The following is a 21,913-nucleotide window of genomic DNA, read 5'->3' as shown; positions in this document are numbered from 1 at the left end:
TTACAAGTTGAACTTACCCTAATCTTCATGAATGCATGAGAGCTAAGCGGCCTACTGTTGGTTTATTTTATTCATGGATCATTTCTCCTCCTCTCTCCTCTCCTCTTTGGGATCAGCTGTTGCCATGGTGAGCTGGTACTTGGCCATATGCCCTGTGGGTGGCTGACAGGAGTCTTTGCAAGCCTGTTTGAGTGTCTCGCTCACTGTATTTTGTACACAGCGTTCGGCTCAGATCTGCAGGCCAGAATAAGTTGTTATGCAGCGGGGAAGCAAGAGGCACCAGAAGGGCCAAATATCCCATGAATTTCTTTGGTTAAGGAGAAATACTGAAATTTAATTGATTATGATCAGTTGCAAGGGGCTGTGAGGACATGAATAAGTGCACGCACAAATACTTTCATACAGTATATATAAAATAAAATTCAGCTTTGTCAAAACTCCAGGTAACACAACAGGAACTTGGGTGCAGATTCCTGGCATATCTTCTTTGTGTCATCCTGAGATATTCTTGGACTTAATCAATACTGTTTAATGTTTAAGTAGAGCCAATTATAAGAAAAATGTGATTCTTTCTAATATTATGGGGGAATAAGGGAAAAAAAAATGTTTTTCTTGTTTTTAAATCTTAAAGTTAAAGCATAAAGACATAGACCTACACTACTGCAGATGATTTCCAGATAGTATTGCGTGGTAGATCAAAATCCGACTGTATTTTTCAGTGTGTTCATAATTCCATCAATTTTGACAAGATCTACAACACAGCTGTAGCCCCCAAATCATGACAGTCTCCACTGTGTTTTACTTATGGCGATAGACACTCACTGTTGTACCTCGCCCCAAACCTGCTCCAAACATATTGATGATAATTTGAACCAAAAATTTCAAACTTGGATTCATCACTCTGCAAGAGCCGTTTCCACTGATTATCGATCTAGTTCTTGTGTAATTTGATATGCCGCAAACTTTTCTTCCTGTTTTTCATTCAGCTAAAGAAATGGGAACAAATTATGTGTTTTTGCAACAGGCCACAAGCACAAATATCACACACAACTCTGACCAACACATAAACATGCCCTTTTCTATATTCACCACACGAGGGCGACGACGAGCTCACTGTGTTTCTCCAGCCAAGCAATCAGCGGTGACATCAACACTAGCAGACAGTCCAGTGAGTCGCTGGGCTCGTCTACGTTCCTCAGAGATGGCGTCCCTTCTGCAGCCAGATAGAGTTGTCTATCTGGTTCGTGGGGAAAAAAAAATTAGAGCCCCCCTGTCTCAGCTTTATTTCTGTCGCTACTGCAGTGAGCTACGATCTCTGGAATGCGTGTCTCACGAGGTACGTTAGTGTTTTTCTCATCATCCTCCGCTAACAGTTAGCCTTTTCTAGCTACTTTGTTACCTGCTGTTAGCTTTGACAGGCGGGAGGGACTAGTTCAGCCATATGCTGAGTTGTCTGGCCAAGCCGTTTGTCAATCAAACGGTCCCCTAATCTCATTGGTTGTACGGTTTCGCTTCCGCTTGTTGAAAGAAGCAATAGCAAGCTAATGAGCCATTGCTATCCGTCGGCTTTAGCATTAAACGCACAGGTTAGCTTCTATAAAGATGTGGGTGGCATGTTCTCTAATTAAAACAAGTACACAAACAAAATATTTTGATGTCGGTCTACCCCTGCTAACGTCCTTACTGTTAAACTCTTGTAAACCTAACTCAAAGTTACAGACACCACGCCCAGAGCGATTTAGCTAGTAGCATCACCATCATCATAGGATACCCTGACGAATGTTTGTTAATATACTACTACTTGACTGAAAGCTTAACTTTTACTTCATTGAAAAATAGATAAAAATGAAATAAAATGGGTTCCCCTGTTTTTCATTGTACCATACTGTTCAAAGGAATGGTACAACGATAATCCTGTTTATTCCTCATAACACTGTTGGTAATCCAGCAGTTGGGAAGCGTGTTTAAAATACACTTTAAAACTGACTTCTCTGTGTTCAGGTGGACTCCCACTATTGCCCCAGCTGTCTGGAAAACATGCCGTCTGCAGAGGCTAAGCTTAAAAAGAACAGGTAAGATTGACCTGCTTTTTCTTTGCAGATTCATAGAAAAAGCTTCGCGTTTATATTCCACTCCTTATGTCACTATGTACTTAGCAACCTTAGTTTCATTCTTAATTATTGGTGTGCTCTGTTGTAGGTGTGCAAACTGTTTTGACTGCCCGTGCTGCATGCACACACTGTCTACTCGGGCCACCAACATCCCAGCTCCTCTGCCTGATGATCCTACCAAGACAGCCATGAAGAAAGCGTACTATTTGGCCTGCGGCTTCTGTCGCTGGACCTCAAGAGATGTGGGCATGGCTGACAAATCAGTTGGTGAGTGCTAGTTCACTAATCCTAGTTAACCTTTTTTGGTCAAGGCTGTATTTGTTCTCTGTGACTGTCTAAAGTCTGATGTTTGCATTTTGTTCTCTGCAGCCAGTGGTGGATGGCAGGAGCCTGAGAACCCTCATACTCAGCGGGTAGGTTTTTTTCCCACCCTGTGGCCATCTAAATTTTTCTCAAGTTGCTCACATGTTTCCTGATAACACATTGCTTGCTTTTAAACCGATGTGCCCCTGAATAAGTGACACCCTCAATAACACAACCCAGGCTAAAACTGAAATAGCTGAACATTTGCTTAGGCTACAAAACTGGTTACCACAACAAACTGCATATGCTCCCATTTATTTATTTTTTTCTTGCAATGAACCTCTTTACACACATGTAGTTATTGCAGGAAGTCAACTGTATTAATTTTTGCAGTTTATTATTATTCCACACTTTTCTACAGCTTAATTTAAGTCTATCACATTTTAATACAATCATATGAACTTGTAAAAAAAATTAGATAAGCTGCATTTACAAAGACCGGTATCAGCCAATAATATTCGCCAAGCTATTAATTAAGAAAAAAATTATATTGCATATAGGGACATAATAAATCTGTGATAATATAGGTATTGATATGAACCTATACTATATGTAGCATAATGTATCCAGTTCTCTTTTAAATTACAATATAGTCTGCTTTTATAAAAAGTACATAAAGAACTGATTCTTGTTTGCTTGCTCCAGATCAACAAACTGATTGAGTATTACCAGCAGCTGGCCCACCGAGAGAAGCAGGAGAGGGACAGGAAGAAGATGGCCAGGAGACGACAGTGCATGCCCCTGGCGTTCTCGGTACTCTGCTCTCTCTGAGCCCCACAGATGAACAGCTTCATGTTAGCTGTTGCCTCTGCGTGATTTGTCGTTATTGCGAATAGCAGCAATAAATTGCAAATAACAAACTAATTTGCATAGACTTTGATTTAAATAATAAATACAGAAATATTTCTTTGTGCCAGTAAGGATATAATTTGATTTGCATACTTTAAGCCAAAGCAGGCGGGAATAAACTTGCTGTGCTTGGTTTATGGATTCACACAATGTCCATGCTGTTACCCTGCTTAAGAAACAAATGTCATGGTAGTCACCAGTGTGATTTGCCTGAACGTAGCGGAAAATGTTCACAATGAGTTTTGTGCCCCCCTGCCTTGGATGTGGTCTTCATGCTTCGTTAGCTTGGTGCATTGTTCACACCTGCCGTTTTCTTCTTTGACAATAATTAACATCCATTAATGCAAACCCGTCTTTCCTATCGTGCAGTGGAGCCACTTAAGCTGTGATATCCTGCAGTTGTTTTCCATCACTGATGCATTTCTGTTGCCGTTGCATGTCACCAAATGCCAATAATGTTTTGCTTGATCGCTTTGGTTTCACCTTGTTCTTTATTCTCTCTTTTTTCCTTTTTTTTTTCTTTGCTTATGCACTCTGACATTTTGGTTTTTACCCCCCAGCAACACACTATTCATGTGGTGGTGAGTTGTACTTTTTCACAATTTGGGTATTCTCATCTTTTACAGTAGCACCGTTTTCTATTTCTATCTGTTCTTGTCTGCTCTGTTACTGACTGACCTCACAGATCACATGAATGTCTCCTTGGGTAAATGAGACCAAGATCCACACAAGGGGAGCCTTTATGTTGATCAGAGGGAGGGAAGCAACAGAAGATCTTTCTCTTTGAAGACATTTATTCATTAAATATGAGTTGATTCTCTTCCTCTACTCTTGAGTACAAAGGCTCTTCTTTCTGTCTCTTACCACACGCTAATTTTAACAGTTTGTTCTTTATTTGTTGTTTTTCCACTTCTTTACATTTTTTTTTTTTTTTTATTCTCAAAATGCCATAAACTCCATTTTTTGGGGGGTCAGGATGTTGTGTTGTATTTGTCATATAGATAAATAGCTGTAGATGCATATTTAGAATCATCTTGACATTTCAGTGTTAAGTAGGCTAGCTCTCTGATCATGTTTCGTCCTCCAATTCTACTCAGGAAAAATATGGCCTTGGAACCAGACTGCAGAGGCAGAGGCCTGGAGCTCCACTATCAAGCCTGGCTGGCCTTTCGTGAGTTTTTTATATTTTTATTATTATGTTTATCTGCAGTTATTGCAGCTTTCAACACATCCCATCAACTGGTTCTGTCCTTTTGAACTTTTTTTGACTTTCAAGGTCAGCGCCTGTTTTCCATGTCTCACGCCTTTGACATGCATATTATCAGTGACTCAGATTAATTTTCTGCCGTCCACAAACCATTAGTTTGATTAATTTCAGGGTGCCATAAAAATGAATTTACAGAGCCTTGAAACTTGTCTTTAGATACTTATTGTAGTTAATCCATCACAATGAACAGTTTGTCACCTTTTTTTGCTTCTCAAGTTGCATCATCACCTTGTACTGATATAATTGTTAACAGAGATCGCTCACCAGAATTCATTCAAGGACCCTGCCTAACATTTTAAATTAATGATTAGCTGACAAAAGGCAGTGTATTGATAAACTATGCTGTCAGACCGAGGGGACGAATGTAAAGCTGGCGAGGACTCTCCGAAAAGACTGATGAGTATTTGGTTGTCTCTTGTTTCAAAGGACTCTTGTTCAGTAGCCAAGTATGAAAAGTTGGATGCCCTTGAAGGCATCAACCTTAAGTTTTCCAAAGTTTCTTTGTTCTAACTGTAACCGTGCAACTTTTATGTGAGTAGGTTATTTATAAAGAGCTAGAGCCTCCAAAAATAGCTGCACTGTTTGCTTTGCAGTGTATGTAATTAACTTCCAGTTACTTTAAAGACTGTCATTAAAGAGAAACAACAGCTAATTAAGCAGTATTTATGTTAATCTAATTAGCCTCAAAGAGGGTGAAGACCAGAAGGAGATCACCATTGAACCAGCCCAGGCCCTTGATGAGGTGGAGCCCCTGCCTGAGGATTGTTACACCAGACCCATCAATTTACCTGAAGGTAAGGTCTTGTCTGGAGCTCGCTGAACAGTACTGAGAGCTTGTCAAAGTGAGGTCGAGTTGAATCTGTATTTTCTCTTGTCGTTCAGTGACCACGCTGCGGCAGCGGCTTCTGCAGCCAGACTTCCAGCCTGCGGGGGCGTCTCAGCTCCACCCAAGACACAAACACCTCCTGATGAAGCGCTCGCTGCGCTGCAGGGTCAGCACCACTTCAGGCTTTTAATGTTCCATATCTATCAAAGCCTCTCTTTTTATAGATTATATTTACATGAGTCTTTTTTTTTTTTTTTTTTTTCCTTCTTCAGAAATGCGAGCACAACTTGAGCAAGCCAGAGTTTAATCCTACTTCAATCAAGTTTAAAATTCAGCTGGTGGCTGTGTGAGTGCTGCTCTTCTGTTTATGTTTGAAACTTTTTTCTCGATGAAGTTAAGCAGTTTATTGTGAAGTATAAATGTAGTTTAGTTGGATGACTATATCAAGAGGTCAGGACATTTTTCATGCAAAAGCATGAGCACATTAGGTGGAGACGGTTTTCACTGTGTGCTTTTTCTTCTTTTTGTTTTGTTTTCAGGAGTTTAGACATTAGGTCACTCTGACTGAATGTTTTGTGATCTGTCATTGTGGTGGTATGTTAGTGTATTGACTGGCCGCCTTCCTCTTCCTCCCACAGGAGTTATATCCCAGAAGTGAGAATTATGTCCATTCCAAATCTCCGGAATGGGAAGGTCAGTGTCCAAACTTTGGTAGATTAACTTTGTTTAACTTTTTTTAGATTTTTTTTTTTTTTTTTTAATTCTGTACACACTATCAGTCAAAAGTTTGTACATGCCTTCTCATTTAATGTTTTTTCTTTATTTTCATGGCTAATTACATTGTAGACACATCTCTGCATGTGTACACGACATCTGCGATTTTTCCAAAATGAATTTTATCTGGTCTACTTTTAATTAACGATGCATGAAAGCTCTGGGAATTTGAAGTGAAAACCATTTCAGGTGACTACACCATGAAGCTCATTGAGAGAAGGTCGGGGGTTGGCAAAGCTGTCAACAAAGGGTGGCTACTATCAGGAACCTAAAATATAACATGTTTTGAGTTATTTCACACTTTTTTGTTTACTACATGATTCCATATGTGTTCATTCATAGTTTTGATGCTGTTAGTAAGAATCTACAATGTAAATAGGCACGAAAATAAAGAAAAACCATTAAATGAGAAGTGTGTTCAAACTTTTGACTGGTAGTGTCAGTATAAATTTGGAAAACGATGACAAATGTACTTGATGTAAAGCATTTGTCTTTTATGGTTTTTTTTCTTTCCCACCATACCATTCACTGTTTAGGAGAGCCAGGTGCTGCTGACCCTGACCAACCCAGTGGAGAACATCACCCATGTCACACTGACTGCTTGTGAGGAAAATGACCCTGATGAGATTAATAGCACTGCAAAGGTATTTTAATAGCTTCTATTGACACACAGGAATAACAGTTGGCCCGAAATTGATACAAAATTTTGTAACTTTAATGAAGTTTTTAAAAACTCTTGCAAGTTATCAATTTTGTTTTGTTTTGGTTATTGACATTTTGGAAAGCAACCACAAATAAATCCAGTGAATGAAACATCGGACTGCAAATATTAACTTATTTTCTAAATGATAACCAGAAAAGCCGCTCTTATAGATAATTAAAGACTTATCCGTTATTTTTAACTGAGGTTTTTAATATCATTAATAGGTTCAAAGAATCCAGTTATTTCACTGATTTCCTTTCAGAAATCTGTATCTTTGTGGTAAACGAGCCCAGGTGCTTGACCGGGTGCGTGCGACCGGTCACTGATAGAAACATTTGGTGTGGTGTGAAGCAAAAAAATATGACAGAGGCCACAAGCAGCAAGATAATGCACCAAGTGAGAAAAGGAAAATATTTGGATTTCACAAGTGCAGCAGTTGGTCTCCTCAGTCCGCAAGCAGTGATAGAAAAACAGGTGATGCAACACGGTGGTAAACATTTTTTTTCCTAGTGTGCTGGCACCAAATACAAAATGTGCATATGTTAGCCATTTTGTTCTATACTTATTTACCTTATTTATTTAAATTTTACTCAGCAGCTCGGCTGTTTTGCAAATTGGGTTGTCGGTAGCCTTCACATCATCTCTTCATACCGTTAGTCACAGCTAACAGTGCTGCCTGGTGCACTGAGGCTCTCTGACTATAGGCGTTTTTTTTATTACCGGCCTCTTTAGTGATGAAGTCATGGGCCAGCTCGGGTAAGAGAGAGCTCCCGGCCAAATAAGAGCATCCTGATGACCCATTTCCATTGACATTATGGCCAAACGGAGAGTGCAGTCCCGGCTTTCTGCTCGATCTGATATACAAACACCTGAGGGATATTGTGAACCATATCAAACTATGCTCGGTTGAGTTTTATCGCCACTTCTCATGGCTAAGTTCACCCACCTCCTACATATATTTTATGTACTACATCTGTTCTCTCTGTAAGTCTGTTCACAGCTGAAAAGAAGCATCAATTTTAGCAAAAAGTGTCATTCAGATGACTTATTTTGCCCCTAAACACAACACAGATATAACAGTCAGATGAGCATGAGTTTTTATGTGAGGTGTCAACTTCAGTAAAATACATCTTTTTATTTAATAACCATTGTTCATTCTAAGATGTTATTGACTTAAAAAGAGGTGTAATAAATCATATTAATGTGACTCTAACATTTAAAATAATGCTGTAAACGTCACCGATTGTTATTTTTTTCAGGTTATAGTGCCCAGTAAGGAACTACTCTTAGCAGGAAAGGATGCTGCTGCTGAGTATGATGAACTAGCCGAACCTCAGGACTTCCAGGATGACCCAGAGTGAGTTAATACACAAACCCACGCTTGCTCTTTAACAGTAATGCCATAAGAAAACACCTAACTCCACCTGATATCTCTGTCTTTTCCACAGTGTTGTTGCCTTCAGGAAATCCAACAAGATTGGTTTCTTTATCAAAGTGATCCCTCAGAAAGAAGAGGATAAGGATGTCACCGTTTCTTTTAAGATCCGACACGACTTCCGCAACCTCACTGCTCCCATCCGACCGAGCGAGGAGGGAGCCGACACTGCCGCTGAAGCCATCTGGCTCACTCACCACGTGGAACTGAGGCTGGGACCCCTTGCTTCCTGAACCCAAGTACTGCGTTCACCAGTGTTAGGCTCTTTGAACTAATACCTTCAAACTGGGATTAATTTAATTTAAAACTGATTTCTGATTCAGCTCATTGAAGCCTAAGGATAATTTTGCATCTTTAAGGCTTTCAGATGCTGTTATTATGCTTTGGCTTAAGTCACATCCGCAGATCCCTATGCTGCCCAGTTTATAAAACTATATGAAACCACGACTTGTTGCACACTTAACTGATAACTATAGATTCTTGGTCCAATTTATTGTAATGTACCAAAAACCTCCTCTTTCTCATCTTAAACACCATATAGTTCATCAGTAAGAAGCAGTTTAGCATGTGGTTACATAGAGGGGAGATCCTTGTATACGCATATCATTTCTGACTAAAATGAAGCTTTAATTTGATTAAATATATATATGCGCCATATTCGTTGCTCCCAGCCTTTCGCTCCACACCCTTGACATAGGTTTTGTCTCAGCTGTGTTGTGCTGTGGGTATTTTGTGAGTTTTTCGTCTCTGCTGTTTATAGAAAATAAAAGTTTAAGTTCAAAGTCGAGGGAGTGAGATTATAGAAAGATGAGTCGATGAGCAGAATCAGAAATCAGAGTAGAGAACAATCTGTGCGAATCCCAGCCATGAATCACACACACACACACACACACACACCCCTCTGCGCTTTTAGCTTGTGTATCCTTCAGACAGCAGTAGGAGAATAACATGCATGCTTCACATATATAATAAAAAACCATACATGCTACACAATGTCATCACAATTACTGATTCCGTAGTTTTGTTTAAAAAGGATCTCCTTTGGATAAATATGATCGTTTTATTATTGTCTGAAGTTGCACAGTAACTTAATGGCACTGTGAGGATGATTCATGAGAAACTGTACAAATGACATGAAGTACAAAGTGCCCGTCATTTCTGTGTATTGAAACACTATTTTTGTCCGATTTGAAAACTTGCTTTTGGTTCATAGACCTCACTGACCTCAATGTCAGTGCGCATTGTTAGCTGCTGCCAGTGTTTTTTTTGTCTTGGTTAAAAAAACTGTCCTGACATCACAGTTAATCATCTGTACTGGCTAATAAATAATGCTGTCAAAGAGGAAGCGTAAACGTCTTATGTTCTAGGGTGATGTGAGTTTTAAAGTGGTTATTCCAGACTGTGCTCCACTCTGCTTTTGACATAAAGCTGGGTTTCTAGCGCTTTTCCTGCTGCTGTGCCTGAAAACAGTGCTATTAAAGCAAATGGCTTAAAACAGTAAAGCTGCTGACTTGAGGTTTATTAGACTGCCTCTTATAAAACGAAAAAAACAAGTATTTTAGAAATTGTCAACAAAGTAAAAATAACTGAACTCATGTTTTTGTTTTCAAATTAGAGGCGTCACACTGGACTACTCTGAAAATCAAGCGTAACATCCAACCAATGAAACAAATTTGTCCAGGAATAATATAGTAAATAGTAAATGACTGTAATTTGGCATCTTAATTAAAAATAAAAAATTAAAAACGGTACATTTGAAAATTCATAGATAACAATAATTAGATTTTGGCATTAAAAATAGCATTTTGAATAAAAAAACTCAACAATGGATTTTGGTAATTACCATTGCTGTTAATTTAGGACAGCTGTGATGTCAACCTTACATTGGGGTGATGGGCTAATAAATTTAAGCATTGTAAATAATCAGTTGCATTAAGGTTCAGGTGATATTTCTCTAAGTTCATCACTGCAATGAGCCAATGTAGAGCGATGGCTTTGAAAATATTGTCATATTTTAAAGCTTCTTTAAAATAAAAAACTTAATTCATGTAATAGGAAACATGTTTGATTTGATCTCTATAACTATATTTCTCTATCATTCTTTATATATTTATTTCTATATCATTCTTCAATTAAACCTCCATTTATGATATAGATTTTGTCAATGCAGTCTGCACTGTAAAATTTAAGTGTAATTAATATTTATAAAAGAAATGATCTACAGCAATGAGAAAAAGTAAAGATGATTGCACCACTGGTGACTACGGTTTTCAGCTGAAGTCTTCCAGTAATTTGTTCCATAATAAAGGGTTTTTTAATAATTAGAAAGGCAGAACTCTTATATATCAGTTTTCCATATATTGTATCATTTTGATCTACACATAATGCATAGAGTAGTGGACCTGAAGTAACATCAGTTCCCCAAATCCATTTAATCTCATAAAAAGCTTTTGATCATGTGTCTCACACTTGCATTTTTGTCTGTCATGCACTCTTTCCACAAGATGGCGCCATAGCCAAATAGTTTTTAGGCATCAGCCACACAAGAAGGAGCTCTGGGAGGACATGAGAGCAAGCACAAGGCAACCTTGAGCTTGAATTTCTCTGCATGCTGAAAACATCGATCGATAGCAATCGTGGCTGTGAAAACGCACAGCTTTTTCCTTTAATCTGGAAAAATATTTCCATAATGAGAGCAAAGCTGTTTATCAGCACACAAATCATCAGAACGAGATGCCCTCTCATCACCACGAGGAGCAGAGAGTAAAAGAATTTGTACTCCAGCAGATACCGTTTTATATTTAACACGTATCCGTCATGTTGGGAGGGATGATTTGCGTGCTCGTGTCGTTTATTTGCTTCTGAAAAGGCAGATCAGATATGTGCGATGCTGGTATGTTGCAGCTCCCCGATGAGGCCCTCCGCTGTGTAAACAGACCCACTCCATCTGGGTAATAAAGCCATGATTTTCTTTTATCTTCACCAGATATAAACAGCCCAGAAAAGTGGTCTCTGTGAGAGCCATAAATCACCACTGAAGATGAGGTAATAAAGCACACATGGGGCGGGGGAGTGCCATACCACTGAAACAGCACAGGCTCCCTCTTCAAACACAGCTGATGATAGCAGTAGCTGATTTCAGTGCCCTGCAGTGGCGTACCAAGCACTTGCTGGGCTCCTGCTGTACTACTGGGAAAAAACTGTACTGTATTTAGAAAAGGCAAGTCTAAATGTGTAATTCGTGGCCATCATTTTTATTCGCCTAAACCGACGTGACTGATGGAGAACGACTGAATATGGTGATTTATGCAGTCATCTTTTAACTGACTCATGAGCAGCCCTTGAATGATCCCCAAAAACACCGTCTGGAGGACAAATTCTGGATCGCTCTGGTCAGGAAAATATTTTCCTGGATCAAGACAGGAATTATTTCACGCTCAGCATCAGCGTGTTCTTATTTGCAGAACCTCACACTGTAAACAGCACAGAAATCTGACCTGTGACCACGTTATCGGGATTAGAAATGAATATCATAGGGTTTTCAGCAGCGCCTGCATAGTAAGTAGGTTAGGCAAGGGCCTGCTCATTTAATGGCTCTCCTGCTCCTCTATCTTTTTTTTTTCTCCCTTTTGAAGACTTAACTTTATTTATAAAGACGCACGCAGCCAGCCTTGACCAGATGAAAAATTCCTCACTGAATTACAAGTCTGACTGCACCCAGGACTTTTCCACAATTACGTCATCGCCCAAACCGCCAGTAACTCACCCACAGAGGAAGCATGACACAGACAAACAAAAGAGGAGAGAAGCAGTGCCTTAGTGGAGGAAGAAAACTCTATTAATCTAAAAAAAAAAAAATGCAGAAATATGTCCCAACTACTTTTTCTCTGTGCCCCTTATTTCATAGGCCAACCGTGCTAAGCTCAGGGATTGAGGTTTGTTTCCTTTGTTAGCTGTCAGGTGAAAGGATTCTGCCACAATACTTGTGACATGTCCTTTATGGGCATTAGCCCAGTTACAAAAAAAAATAAGATCTCTTTTTAGTCTCATTGTTTTGTTTTTGTTTGTTTTTTTTAGTTTTGTGAGCATGAAGCCCAAAAGGTGCTCAAAGTGATGAATCACCTCTTCCATTTTCTGCTCACCAGACCATCATCTGGTTAATTAGTTGTAATTGATGATGTCTACCCAGATGAATAACTGTTGAGGCATGGGGGATTTCAGAGCTGGGAAAGCCAAACCTGTGAAACCTTAGCTTTTCAGGAGGCAAAAAAAAGTTCACTTTCGCCTCCGATGTGCTTTGAAATTCTCATTCCAATTTCTCTTGCTTTGCTTTCGCTCTCTCCGCAGTCTGACGACTGTAGGCCGGATGGAATGTTTACTTTGGATGCAGGGTTGAAAAAGAGAAAGCAGCTGACCTTCAACACTCTCTCGGAAACTCTGTCTGCCTTAACTGACACACATGCAGCTATGCTCTCTGCTTTATTTATAATCTGATCAATAAAGGCTGTATGTGTGTCAGGACCCCAGACTGGGGCCAGTGCTAAGAGGGAACCCTGTGAGGTCTCCGGAGGATGGAAAATTTGCTTTTTGCTGGACATCTTCTTGGTCAATTGTAAACTTAAGTAGAAAAGAGATTTGAGAAAAAGTGAAGCTAGTGAAGGAAGTAATGTCTTTTAAAGGAAAAATGTACAATTTGGGAAGCCCTAACTATGTTACCTTATCATCTGATCATCTCCAAGCATGGACTCTATAGTAGAGGTTTTGTTTTGGAATGAGAAATGACAATATTTGAATGAGAGGGTGTGCTGCTAAAACAGATATGGTTGAATAGGCGCCGACATGAGCAGAGTCTGTCTGGACTCACCTGTGCCACTAATAAACTTTAAAGGTACAGTCAGTCATTTATTGAGCTTATTTAATAGAAAAAAAGAATATGTATGTGTTTGGAGACCAGCCACATATGTAGAATGCCAAAGGTGAAGGAGAAGGGAACTCGTAGGTGTTCGTTTCAGACTCAGCCTATGAAAGACCACATGTACTGTATGTTTTATCATCTGTAAAGGGGTCTTCATCACTAAAGAAGCGAAAACGGGAAGAAAAAAGACAATATGACTGGTGTCTTAATAAAAAATGTCATGTTCTTCCTCTTCACCTGAAGCCTCATCTTCTAAACTCAGAGCTCTAAAACACAAAAACATGTATAAACATACTTTTTTATTCCTGATATTGTTTCAATTACAAATTATTGTCAGCAGATTCAATATGTGACTCTTTGGTGTCCAGACAGCTGACAACGAACTGGGTAAACAGTTAACAAGTTAACAAAGACAGTTTCAATAATGCCGGCTAACAGCAGCTAATAGACACTAACAGCAGCTAACAGGGGCTAACAGCAACACTCACTGTAAGAAAAATACAGGATATCCTGAACAACTTACCTCAGTATCTCTGTTATTGGACAGAAGTGAGATTCATTGACTCATTAACTTGTATCAGACTTCTTTCACAAAGTTTTACAGCCTCCTCCAGAATAAATACATGTGGACACCACAGGATATAGACAGCTGAGGTAAACAGTGGACTGACAGCCTACACTCATTGCAGATGAATAGTGGCCAGAGTTGTTTGTCCTTCAGCAGCCACCATAGCTGGAATTATGCACTTGAACTGGGAGGGTAAGAAAACAGAACTTAATTGACTGCAAGTTTTTGACATCTATTGGTGAAATTTTACACATTATAACTTTAAGCCTTTATACAGTTGAAAACAGATAAATATTTGCGACCATACAGTTGTTACAAATGGACTATAAACATATTTATTTCTGCTTTAAGTTTGGCATTTTAGCATTTTAAATCTATGGGGATTCACTTTCTTTTTGAGCAGGCCTCAAGTAACTGCATTTCTGTGTTGTGTTACATCTTTCAGCCCTGACGGTTACTGCTTGCCAAACCCAAGAAGAAAAATAAAATAAAATACAATAAAAGTTTACCAGAAAAGTGTTTTTGTTTGCTGGAGCTTGAATTAAAATCCAATATTTCTACAGGCACTCAGGTAGCGCAGCACAGCTTGTCCAAATATGGGATTAATCAGTGGCTTCGCCAGAGGCAAACATTTTGTTATTCCGGCAGAGAAAATCAGAGAGAATGAAAGAAAGATCAGATCACAAAAACAGGCTGCTGAATCTTACTGCGGGATAGATAAAAACACAAGGTTTTGGCTGCATAAGGAACAGTAATGACATATTTGACTAAATGACATTAAAAATATTTGTAATTAAATGCTTTCTTGGCAAACCTTAGATGAAAAAAGCTAAACAAAACCACTTTTACATAATATCATTGCATTCTTAGCTTCGTCCAGATGTTCAGCTCAACTTAAAAACAGGACTTAGTGTAATCCAGTGACTACCTCTAAAGAAAACAAAATGAAAGACTAAAAAAAAGGATAAATATGTTACCCAGAAATAGCCAAGGTAGCTTTTTCTGTGTAGACTAATTACAGCCATTTATTTTCTTAAATCACAAAAGAGAAATCGCGTCTATAGACAAGTCTATAGGAAAAGTCAAGTATCTCTGCACCTGCTTCAGCAAGATCCTAATTGAGCAATACAAACCACAACCTAATCCTCTGTGGTCTACAAGTATCATCCAAACAAGCTTCATTAATTAGAAGAATTACACGCCCTGGAGAAAGTCAGACACACACCAGCGATAGCGCATTGTTAAGTAAATAGATGATTTCAATTAGGACAACACTTACAAAAGAAGTACTGTTGTTGTCTCAATGTAAAGCCGCAGGCTTCTTGGGCAGCTAAGGCCCATTAGGTTCTGATGAAAGCGCGCTTGAAGCTGAGAATGTGTGCGGCTGGGATATTCGAGAACAGACATGATTGGTTTCCGCAGAAGACCCACAGAAGCCACAGAAGTCCAGCCCAACATCACACTACAAATACTGACTGTCCACATTCAGCATAGGTAGACAACACACACACACAAGCTCCCAACGAGTGCTGTATTTCACCCCTGAGATGTTAAGTTAAGTCAATGTGTGGAATCAATGAGAGCATCACTGGATTTACAGTGCAAGAATATGAAATGTCAAACTGTAGATGTGAATTTGTGACTCTATCAGTGGCACATTTCACAGGGTGAAGAACCCCTAAAAGGTAGAAGTCCATAAAAGTCTCAGTGAATGAAATGTATTTCACTCTCTCAGACTCTGCTGTGTGCTCGGATTGAAGAATGCATTTCCCTTTCGTACGGGGACAATTTTCCACTGATCTTACTTTGTTTATGGCATGCGGCTACATTTGCTAGAGTACAAACTTGCTTTTAAACCGTATTTGATCCATGATGTGATTCAGTATAGAGGCCATCTAATGGTTTTCCTATCCAATTAGGATAAGCTGAGGTCACACTTACTATAGACAGGTCACCAGCTCATCACAGATCACACTCAGGTTCAGACTGCTACTATGATCTCTAGACTTTGGGAGTGCACAGAAAAGCCCCAGTGAACTAGCAGGTTTTTCTGCAGAACCTGTGCACCCATGTACTGAATTAAAGAAAACACTGTCTGCAAATGAGATACGTCAGCTCAGCTGTGGAAACACAGACAGCTTCGAGATCTCATAGAGTGTGCAGGGTTGAGACACAAACAGCAGTAATTTCTAGTGAATTTAAGAACGGAGACAAAAAATGAGCCTCACAACAGAATGGAGACTGCATTCTTTCAGATTTTATTTACACAAGGATGTCTGCAATCACAGAGAGCCAATGTCTTTGTTTATCCACGGACTGGACGGACCTGAAGGGTGGTTCTTTGTGAGGACATCCTCGAGCATTGCCAGGGCTTGTCACCAGTTAATGTTGCTGCCGGGAGAATCTGAGTAGCCTGAGCTTTGTTTGCTTTTCTCTAAAACATGTTGCTCTCTTTAATTTCCTGTTGATGAGACTCGCAGATCTGATTTCCTGCTTATGCGGCACAGATAATCTTGTTGCCAGTGAACCGACTTTAGTAGGGAAAATTTCTTCCTCCTTCGAGACTTTATCTCTAAGACCCCCCCAGCTCTCTGCTATATATATATCATGTTTTTATAATTTAGTTTTGACAATTAATCATTTCATTTTTAATGCCTACCACTAACAGCAAGATCTGTTTTCATGCAATTAGCCTGAGATTGCACGGTGCATGAAGAAAGTTAAGGAAAGACAAGGATAAAGCACAAGGGTGGGGTGCTAAAGGAAGAAAATATGTCCTCAAAGGTGGGGGATATTTTGTTCTGGGACCAATCTGAAGCATCTGTGAGGTCTTTCCTGTATCACGTCCTCTGATAATACTCAAGCTTTAGCAAGCAGGACCTCTCGAAGGAGCTCCCTTTATTAGGTCCTCTTTTGAAATTACATGTGTCTTCTTTCCACATGTGTCTGCGGCATGAAACTGTCATTTCCATTCAAGTCAAACACAAACCAGTCGGGAATAATGTCAGCATTAGCAGTGCAACAAAGTGGAAAGCCGCGACTGGACTGCTATCTACACACAGGAGCTCACCCACAGCTACATATAGGGGAGCACACGGCAGGCTTTGACATCTTTCCATTTGCTGGAGGATGGATGAGCTTGACCCCTCTGTGCTCGACCTTGTTCCCCACCCCGGAGCAAGAGCAGCACATTCCCCACTGGATCAACATCTCCTGGAAAAGTTTCCGTTGGCTAAATGTTAAAAGAGAGACCACCTCTGAGGTGCAGCTTCGTACAGATCAGGCTCACGTGGAGAGCTTTGTGTTGCCGTCGAGATAGTCTTTTAAAACTCGAGATTATGAGTGAAACAACATGTGGGCGTAAAGCCTCGGGACTCTGATGACTTCACGTTTCTCGTGTTCTTTGCGCAACATTTTTGCCAGCGAATGTCCAGCGTGATTCGATGCTGAGGTTCCTTTCCTCCCTCACTTCACTGAGTTCGTAAATATTTTCATGCAGAGGGTTATCATAACATGACCTCATGAATAACTGGACGAAACATTCCCTTCTCCTTCTGCAAAGAATAAAAACATTTGCATCTCAATCTCTCTCTGTCTCTCTATAATGCTCCCTCAATCCCTCTCATTAAAAATCATCCTCGCTCCCTTTTTCTGAATTTCTTTGACTAGCTTTCCATTTCTCTCTTGCTTTTTCTCCACCCAGCCCGTAATTAGAGGGAAGCAAAAGAAGAAGAAAAAAAAAAAAGCTCGGAAGCTGACAAGAAACCTTTTGGGCACATCTGCCAACGCATAGCTTTTAAGTGGGTCATAGAAGTGAAACCCAGTGTGACTTTTTAGTGCTGAAAGAGGCTCTCTGGAGGCAAAGAGCTCCAGGCCCAGACAGGGAATCCAACCAGAAGGTCAAACATCCCCTTAATCAGGATGCCTCAAATCCCAGACACCTTGGGGGAATGTGGTGCTGAATTTATTAGCAAGCTTTTTAGCCTGGCTTGATCACCTGTGGGCTGGAACAGCAGAAGGTGGTTTTCTTGAGTCAGCCTGAACAGGAACTCGGTCCTGCTAGCTATTTATTTTCTCATTTTCTTATTCAGCACTGCAACTGGATATGCCCACATGGCCGCTTCTGGCTAGAACTAACAGGCGTGTATTTCAGGCTGTTTATATTTGGTCTTGTCTCCAGGGATACTTTTCAAACTTTCACGGCTGTTACACGAACACCTGATGAGTTTACACGTTCATCAGTGCATGCTCGCTTCAAGTCATTTCTCGATTGTTTACTCTTTGCAGCTTTGCAACCTGTAGTGTGGGTTTATGCATTTTCTTCTAAATAAGGTATCGTTCACATCAGTTTTCCGCACTTGTTTTAATTGTTTCTGTGGTGTTGCATTTCAGCTCTAAGGGTTTATGAAAGGAAATACATTACAACCCAAGCTGCCAGTTAACCCTGGCTACAGCCAGTAATTAGGCTTGCCAGTGGAAATCGCACACTGGTTACTGACTCAAGGCAGAATGCTGGTCTGGGTTAAATCCCAGAGAGAATGGTCCACGCTTTCTTTGGTTCTGCAGAATATAATAACATCGCTGTGTTGCACTGGTTTGGGTTCAACCTCTGTGTTCAGAGGTTTACGCACAGGAAGAGGCGAGCAGTAATGTGGTCATCATAGACCAGAGAATAATTGCTCAGGGACGTGTAACAATGAAAAGACAAAGTAAAGCGGTTTTGATGTTGCTCCATTACTTTGTAGCTGACAGTTGGTTGCTACAGGGTCTGGTTGAGCAGATAACTCTCTTGTGTATTTTTCAGCCCTGTCGTATGTGTTCCCATTGAATCATGTTGATTTGTGTTCATTCGTGCTCCTTGGAAGGCCCCTTTGTCCAAGATTCAAAATGAATCCCTCTGAATTTGACCTTCATGTGCTTTTAAGCTGGAATTTGGAAGCAAATCTTGGTCATTTTGCTCAAACAGCAATTAATGCATAAAATTTAATGCCACATGCAAATTAAAAGCTTGCAAAAATTGTCAGTTTATCAAAATGAGCTTACCCTCACCTACGTATTTACTTCCATTCACTGGCTGATAGCCCTACTGCCATGAACACATCAGATCTCATCTGATCTCTGAAGCTAAGCAGGGTCATGCTTGGTTAGTATTGACTGGGAGCAGGTCATCTACTAACTAGATCAGGGGTGTCAAACTCCAGGCCTCGAGGGCCGATGTCCTGCAGGTTTTAGATCTCACCCTGGGTCAACACACCTGAATCACATGATTAGTTCATGACCAGGCCTCTGGAGAACTTCAAGACATGTTGATGATGTCATTTAGCCATTTAAATCAGCTGTGTTGGATCAAGGACACATCTAAAACCTGCAGGACACCGGCCCTCGAGGCCTGGAGTTCGACACCTGTGAACTAGATGGTTGATGGTTTGATCCCTGGCTTCTCTGGCCTTTTCCAAGGTATCCCCGGGAAAGATACTTAACCCTGAACTGCACCCAGTATGAATGTTACATAGAAAAGCACTTAGACGTAGAGAAAAATGCTTGTCTGAATGGATCCAGAGGAGTTTTACTTGCCACCATTTATGTTTCATGTTATTGTTGCAGGTTCCATTAAAATTTCTTAGTCTCTGTTCATCACATCACTGCTCATATCTCCTCTTTTAGGCACTGTTGTTCTTCTGTCAAGCCAACCCCCTTGAACAAAGAAATAGCTCAAACCTTCTAAACCACAGGTGTCGAACTCCAGGCCTCGAGGGTCGGTGTCCTGCAGGTTTTAGATGTGTGCTTGATCCAACACAGCTGATTTAAATGGCTAAATGACATCATCAACATGTCTTGAAGTTCTCCAGAGGCCTGGTCATGAACTAATCATTTGATTCAGGTGTGTTGACCCAGGGTGAGATCTAAAACCTGCAGGACACCGGCCCTCAAGGCCTGGAGTTTGACACTCCTGTAAACAATAGCTTGAAATTACAGTCACAGTGGTTGGAGACCGCAGCACAACCTAAATAATTGCAACTGTTTGCTTTGAATTACGATGTTGTTGCTTTTGAAATGGTTGCTTCAAAGACGGGGACCAACTGCTTCTTCAAAGTGACTTCAGTTGGTGGAAATGGTCATAAAACGACAATAAGATGGACTCAATCTGCTATCAGCTGGCATTCAGTTTACAATTGAACAGGGACAAGTTGGCAATTACGTGCAAACTGTTTGCAATAATAACTAAATAAGCTGGCAAAAATCTGTTTACTTCAGCATCCAGCCAAAACATCATAGATCCGTATCCATCCTGTATGCTGCTGCACCATCCTGCAGGATGTTGATTTAACTGCAAAATTAGCAGCCTTGCTTTTATATCAGAATATAAGCAGAATACAACCAGTTGGCAACCAGGTAAGAGATGTATTGCACATGAGTTGTGCTCACCAGCGCAGACGGACTCGGATTGATTCCAACGTGTTGACAATCTGTCTGTGTTTATAAATTATACGGTGATTATTTGCACACCCTCACTAATTTGTCTGAGAGTGATTGGAGTCAGTCTGCCATGGAGACAAATTGCCTCCCACCATGCGATCTCTGCAATCACCTTGCATTTTAAAGTGGTTGTTCATTGAGGATGAGGATGCTGCACACTCATGATGACCAGCTGGTTGGTGCAACTACTTGCTATTGGTCGCCAACAGCAAATCACTTTTATCTGTGGCTGACTCAACCATAATGCACGTTACTTTGAAAAGTGTCCAGCTCTCATCTGTATGGTGAAAATAAAGCTCCAGCTTACACTGATTACCTTAGCTTAACAGAAACAAGTATCCTAGCTGTAAGACCAGCTTTTAAGGATCAGAGCTAATCACTTTACTTTTCCTCTTTTTCCCCCCCGTCTATGCTAAATTAAAGAAAGAGGCTGCTGGTGGTAGATAAGACAGCACTATTGCCCGTCTCATGTGACTCGTAGCAAGAAATGAATTAGCATAACTCTAAAATGTCCAAGCACTTCTGAGAAGCAGCAAGTAAAGTTGAATTTTCTTTTCTCTTCTCTATCTTTCTTTAGTTTTGTCCTATCTCCTGATCTTGTGATAAACTTTCATCCCCTTTAAATGACTTCCTTAACATTTCAACTATTTATGGTTCACATGAAATATTGGGGCTATGAGGCACACTGGACTGAACTGAAAGTTTAAAAAAAGACAGCCCACACATGATTCAACCATTTTATTGGAAATGTTTGGCCAAATGACTAGCGTGGGTCACAGTTTTTCTCAAATGGAGTCTGACCTAGTCTGTGCTGGAGTGCTCTGAGCGGAGAGGAGGAGGAGGAGGAGTGGGAGGAAAGAGTGCTGTGGGAGATGGTAAAAAATAGAGAAGCACAATACTTTCCTATTCATGCTAGCTGGCACACAGGTGGCCAGGAAATAGCACAGGGAAAGTGCTGCCGAACATACACCCATTTTATTCAGCTAGTTAGCACGTCCTTGTCCACTTTGTGTGTTTGTGTGTGTTTCTCACCAACACACTCACAGTCTGTCATCCTGGTTTTGACCTACACCCAACTGTAGTGGGTGTGTTTCTTAGTTCATGGGTACAGCTTAAAGTGAAAAAAAAGAAAAATGCTGCAGCAGCTCGGTGTCTGTGCGATTTACCAGGAGTACAGTAGAGGATGCTGTTCTCATTCCAAGTTTGAATTTGGCCTCGATCGAGCAAAATCGAGCTCAGTCGAGCCCTAAACGGCGGGGGTGGGGTCATTCACCATGACGGCCCTGTAACTTATTTTCTTGACTGGAAAAGGAAAGAAAGGGGCACTCCCATGGCAACTCATACTGCTAACATCTGTTTCAGCGTAATGTTGTGTAAATCTTTTTTGTATTCGTCTGCCATAACATAATCTAGATAAACCGCCTATCATCAAAGACAACTTCAGCCCGTCTGCTTTGATGTATCTCGCATGATTTCTGCCGTAGCCGCCGCTGCTGCTGCGACTCGTCTGATGGGAGACATTTTTCCACATTTTGCAGTGGTTTGTTTGAAGGCACAAGCATGACAACTGCTCGAGTGGAAATGCGAGTCAAAAGAAATTACATTCTTCATCGGGCCCTCCTCTT

At 40.4% G+C, this 21,913-nt stretch overlaps 1 protein-coding gene across 2 annotated transcripts; it reads left to right on the top strand.

The window, feature by feature from the left end:
* The first annotated feature begins 1,115 nt into the window (after positions 1–1,115).
* On the top strand, positions 1,116–9,673 carry dctn4 (dynactin 4). Of its 2 annotated transcripts, XM_031745168.2 has the most exons (14): positions 1,116–1,336; positions 2,002–2,072; positions 2,200–2,378; positions 2,481–2,524; positions 3,120–3,227; positions 3,884–3,904; positions 4,421–4,494; positions 5,272–5,384; positions 5,473–5,582; positions 5,689–5,762; positions 6,055–6,109; positions 6,727–6,834; positions 8,153–8,250; positions 8,342–9,673. In XM_031745168.2, the coding sequence occupies exons 1-14, from the start codon at positions 1,202–1,204 to the stop codon at positions 8,559–8,561; spliced, it is 1,410 nt and encodes a 469-aa protein (XP_031601028.1). In that variant the 5' UTR covers positions 1,116–1,201; the 3' UTR covers positions 8,562–9,673. The 2 variants fall into 2 exon arrangements, with proteins under 2 accessions (XP_031601028.1, XP_031601029.1); XM_031745169.2 differs by lacking the exon at positions 3,884–3,904 and having other exon boundaries at positions 1,118–1,336.
* Positions 9,674–21,913: the final 12,240 nt, after the last annotated feature.

Source organism: Oreochromis aureus, linkage group 2 (assembly GCF_013358895.1).
Source record: "Oreochromis aureus strain Israel breed Guangdong linkage group 2, ZZ_aureus, whole genome shotgun sequence".
NCBI lineage: Eukaryota > Metazoa > Chordata > Actinopteri > Cichliformes > Cichlidae > Oreochromis > Oreochromis aureus.
Note: the sequence above shows the minus strand (reverse complement) of the source record. Positions and strands in the feature narration are given on the sequence as shown.

Excerpts from the sequence above, each read along its gene's own strand:
- dctn4 (XM_031745168.2), top strand. The coding sequence starts at position 1,202 with ATGGCGTCCCTTCTGCAGCCAGATAGAGTTGTCTATCTGGTTCGTGGG. Across the intron at positions 2,525-3,119 it reads AGAACCCTCATACTCAGCGG|ATCAACAAACTGATTGAGTA; the intron begins GTAGGTTTTTTT and ends TGCTTGCTCCAG. Across the intron at positions 3,905-4,420 it reads AACACACTATTCATGTGGTG|GAAAAATATGGCCTTGGAAC; the intron begins GTGAGTTGTACT and ends AATTCTACTCAG.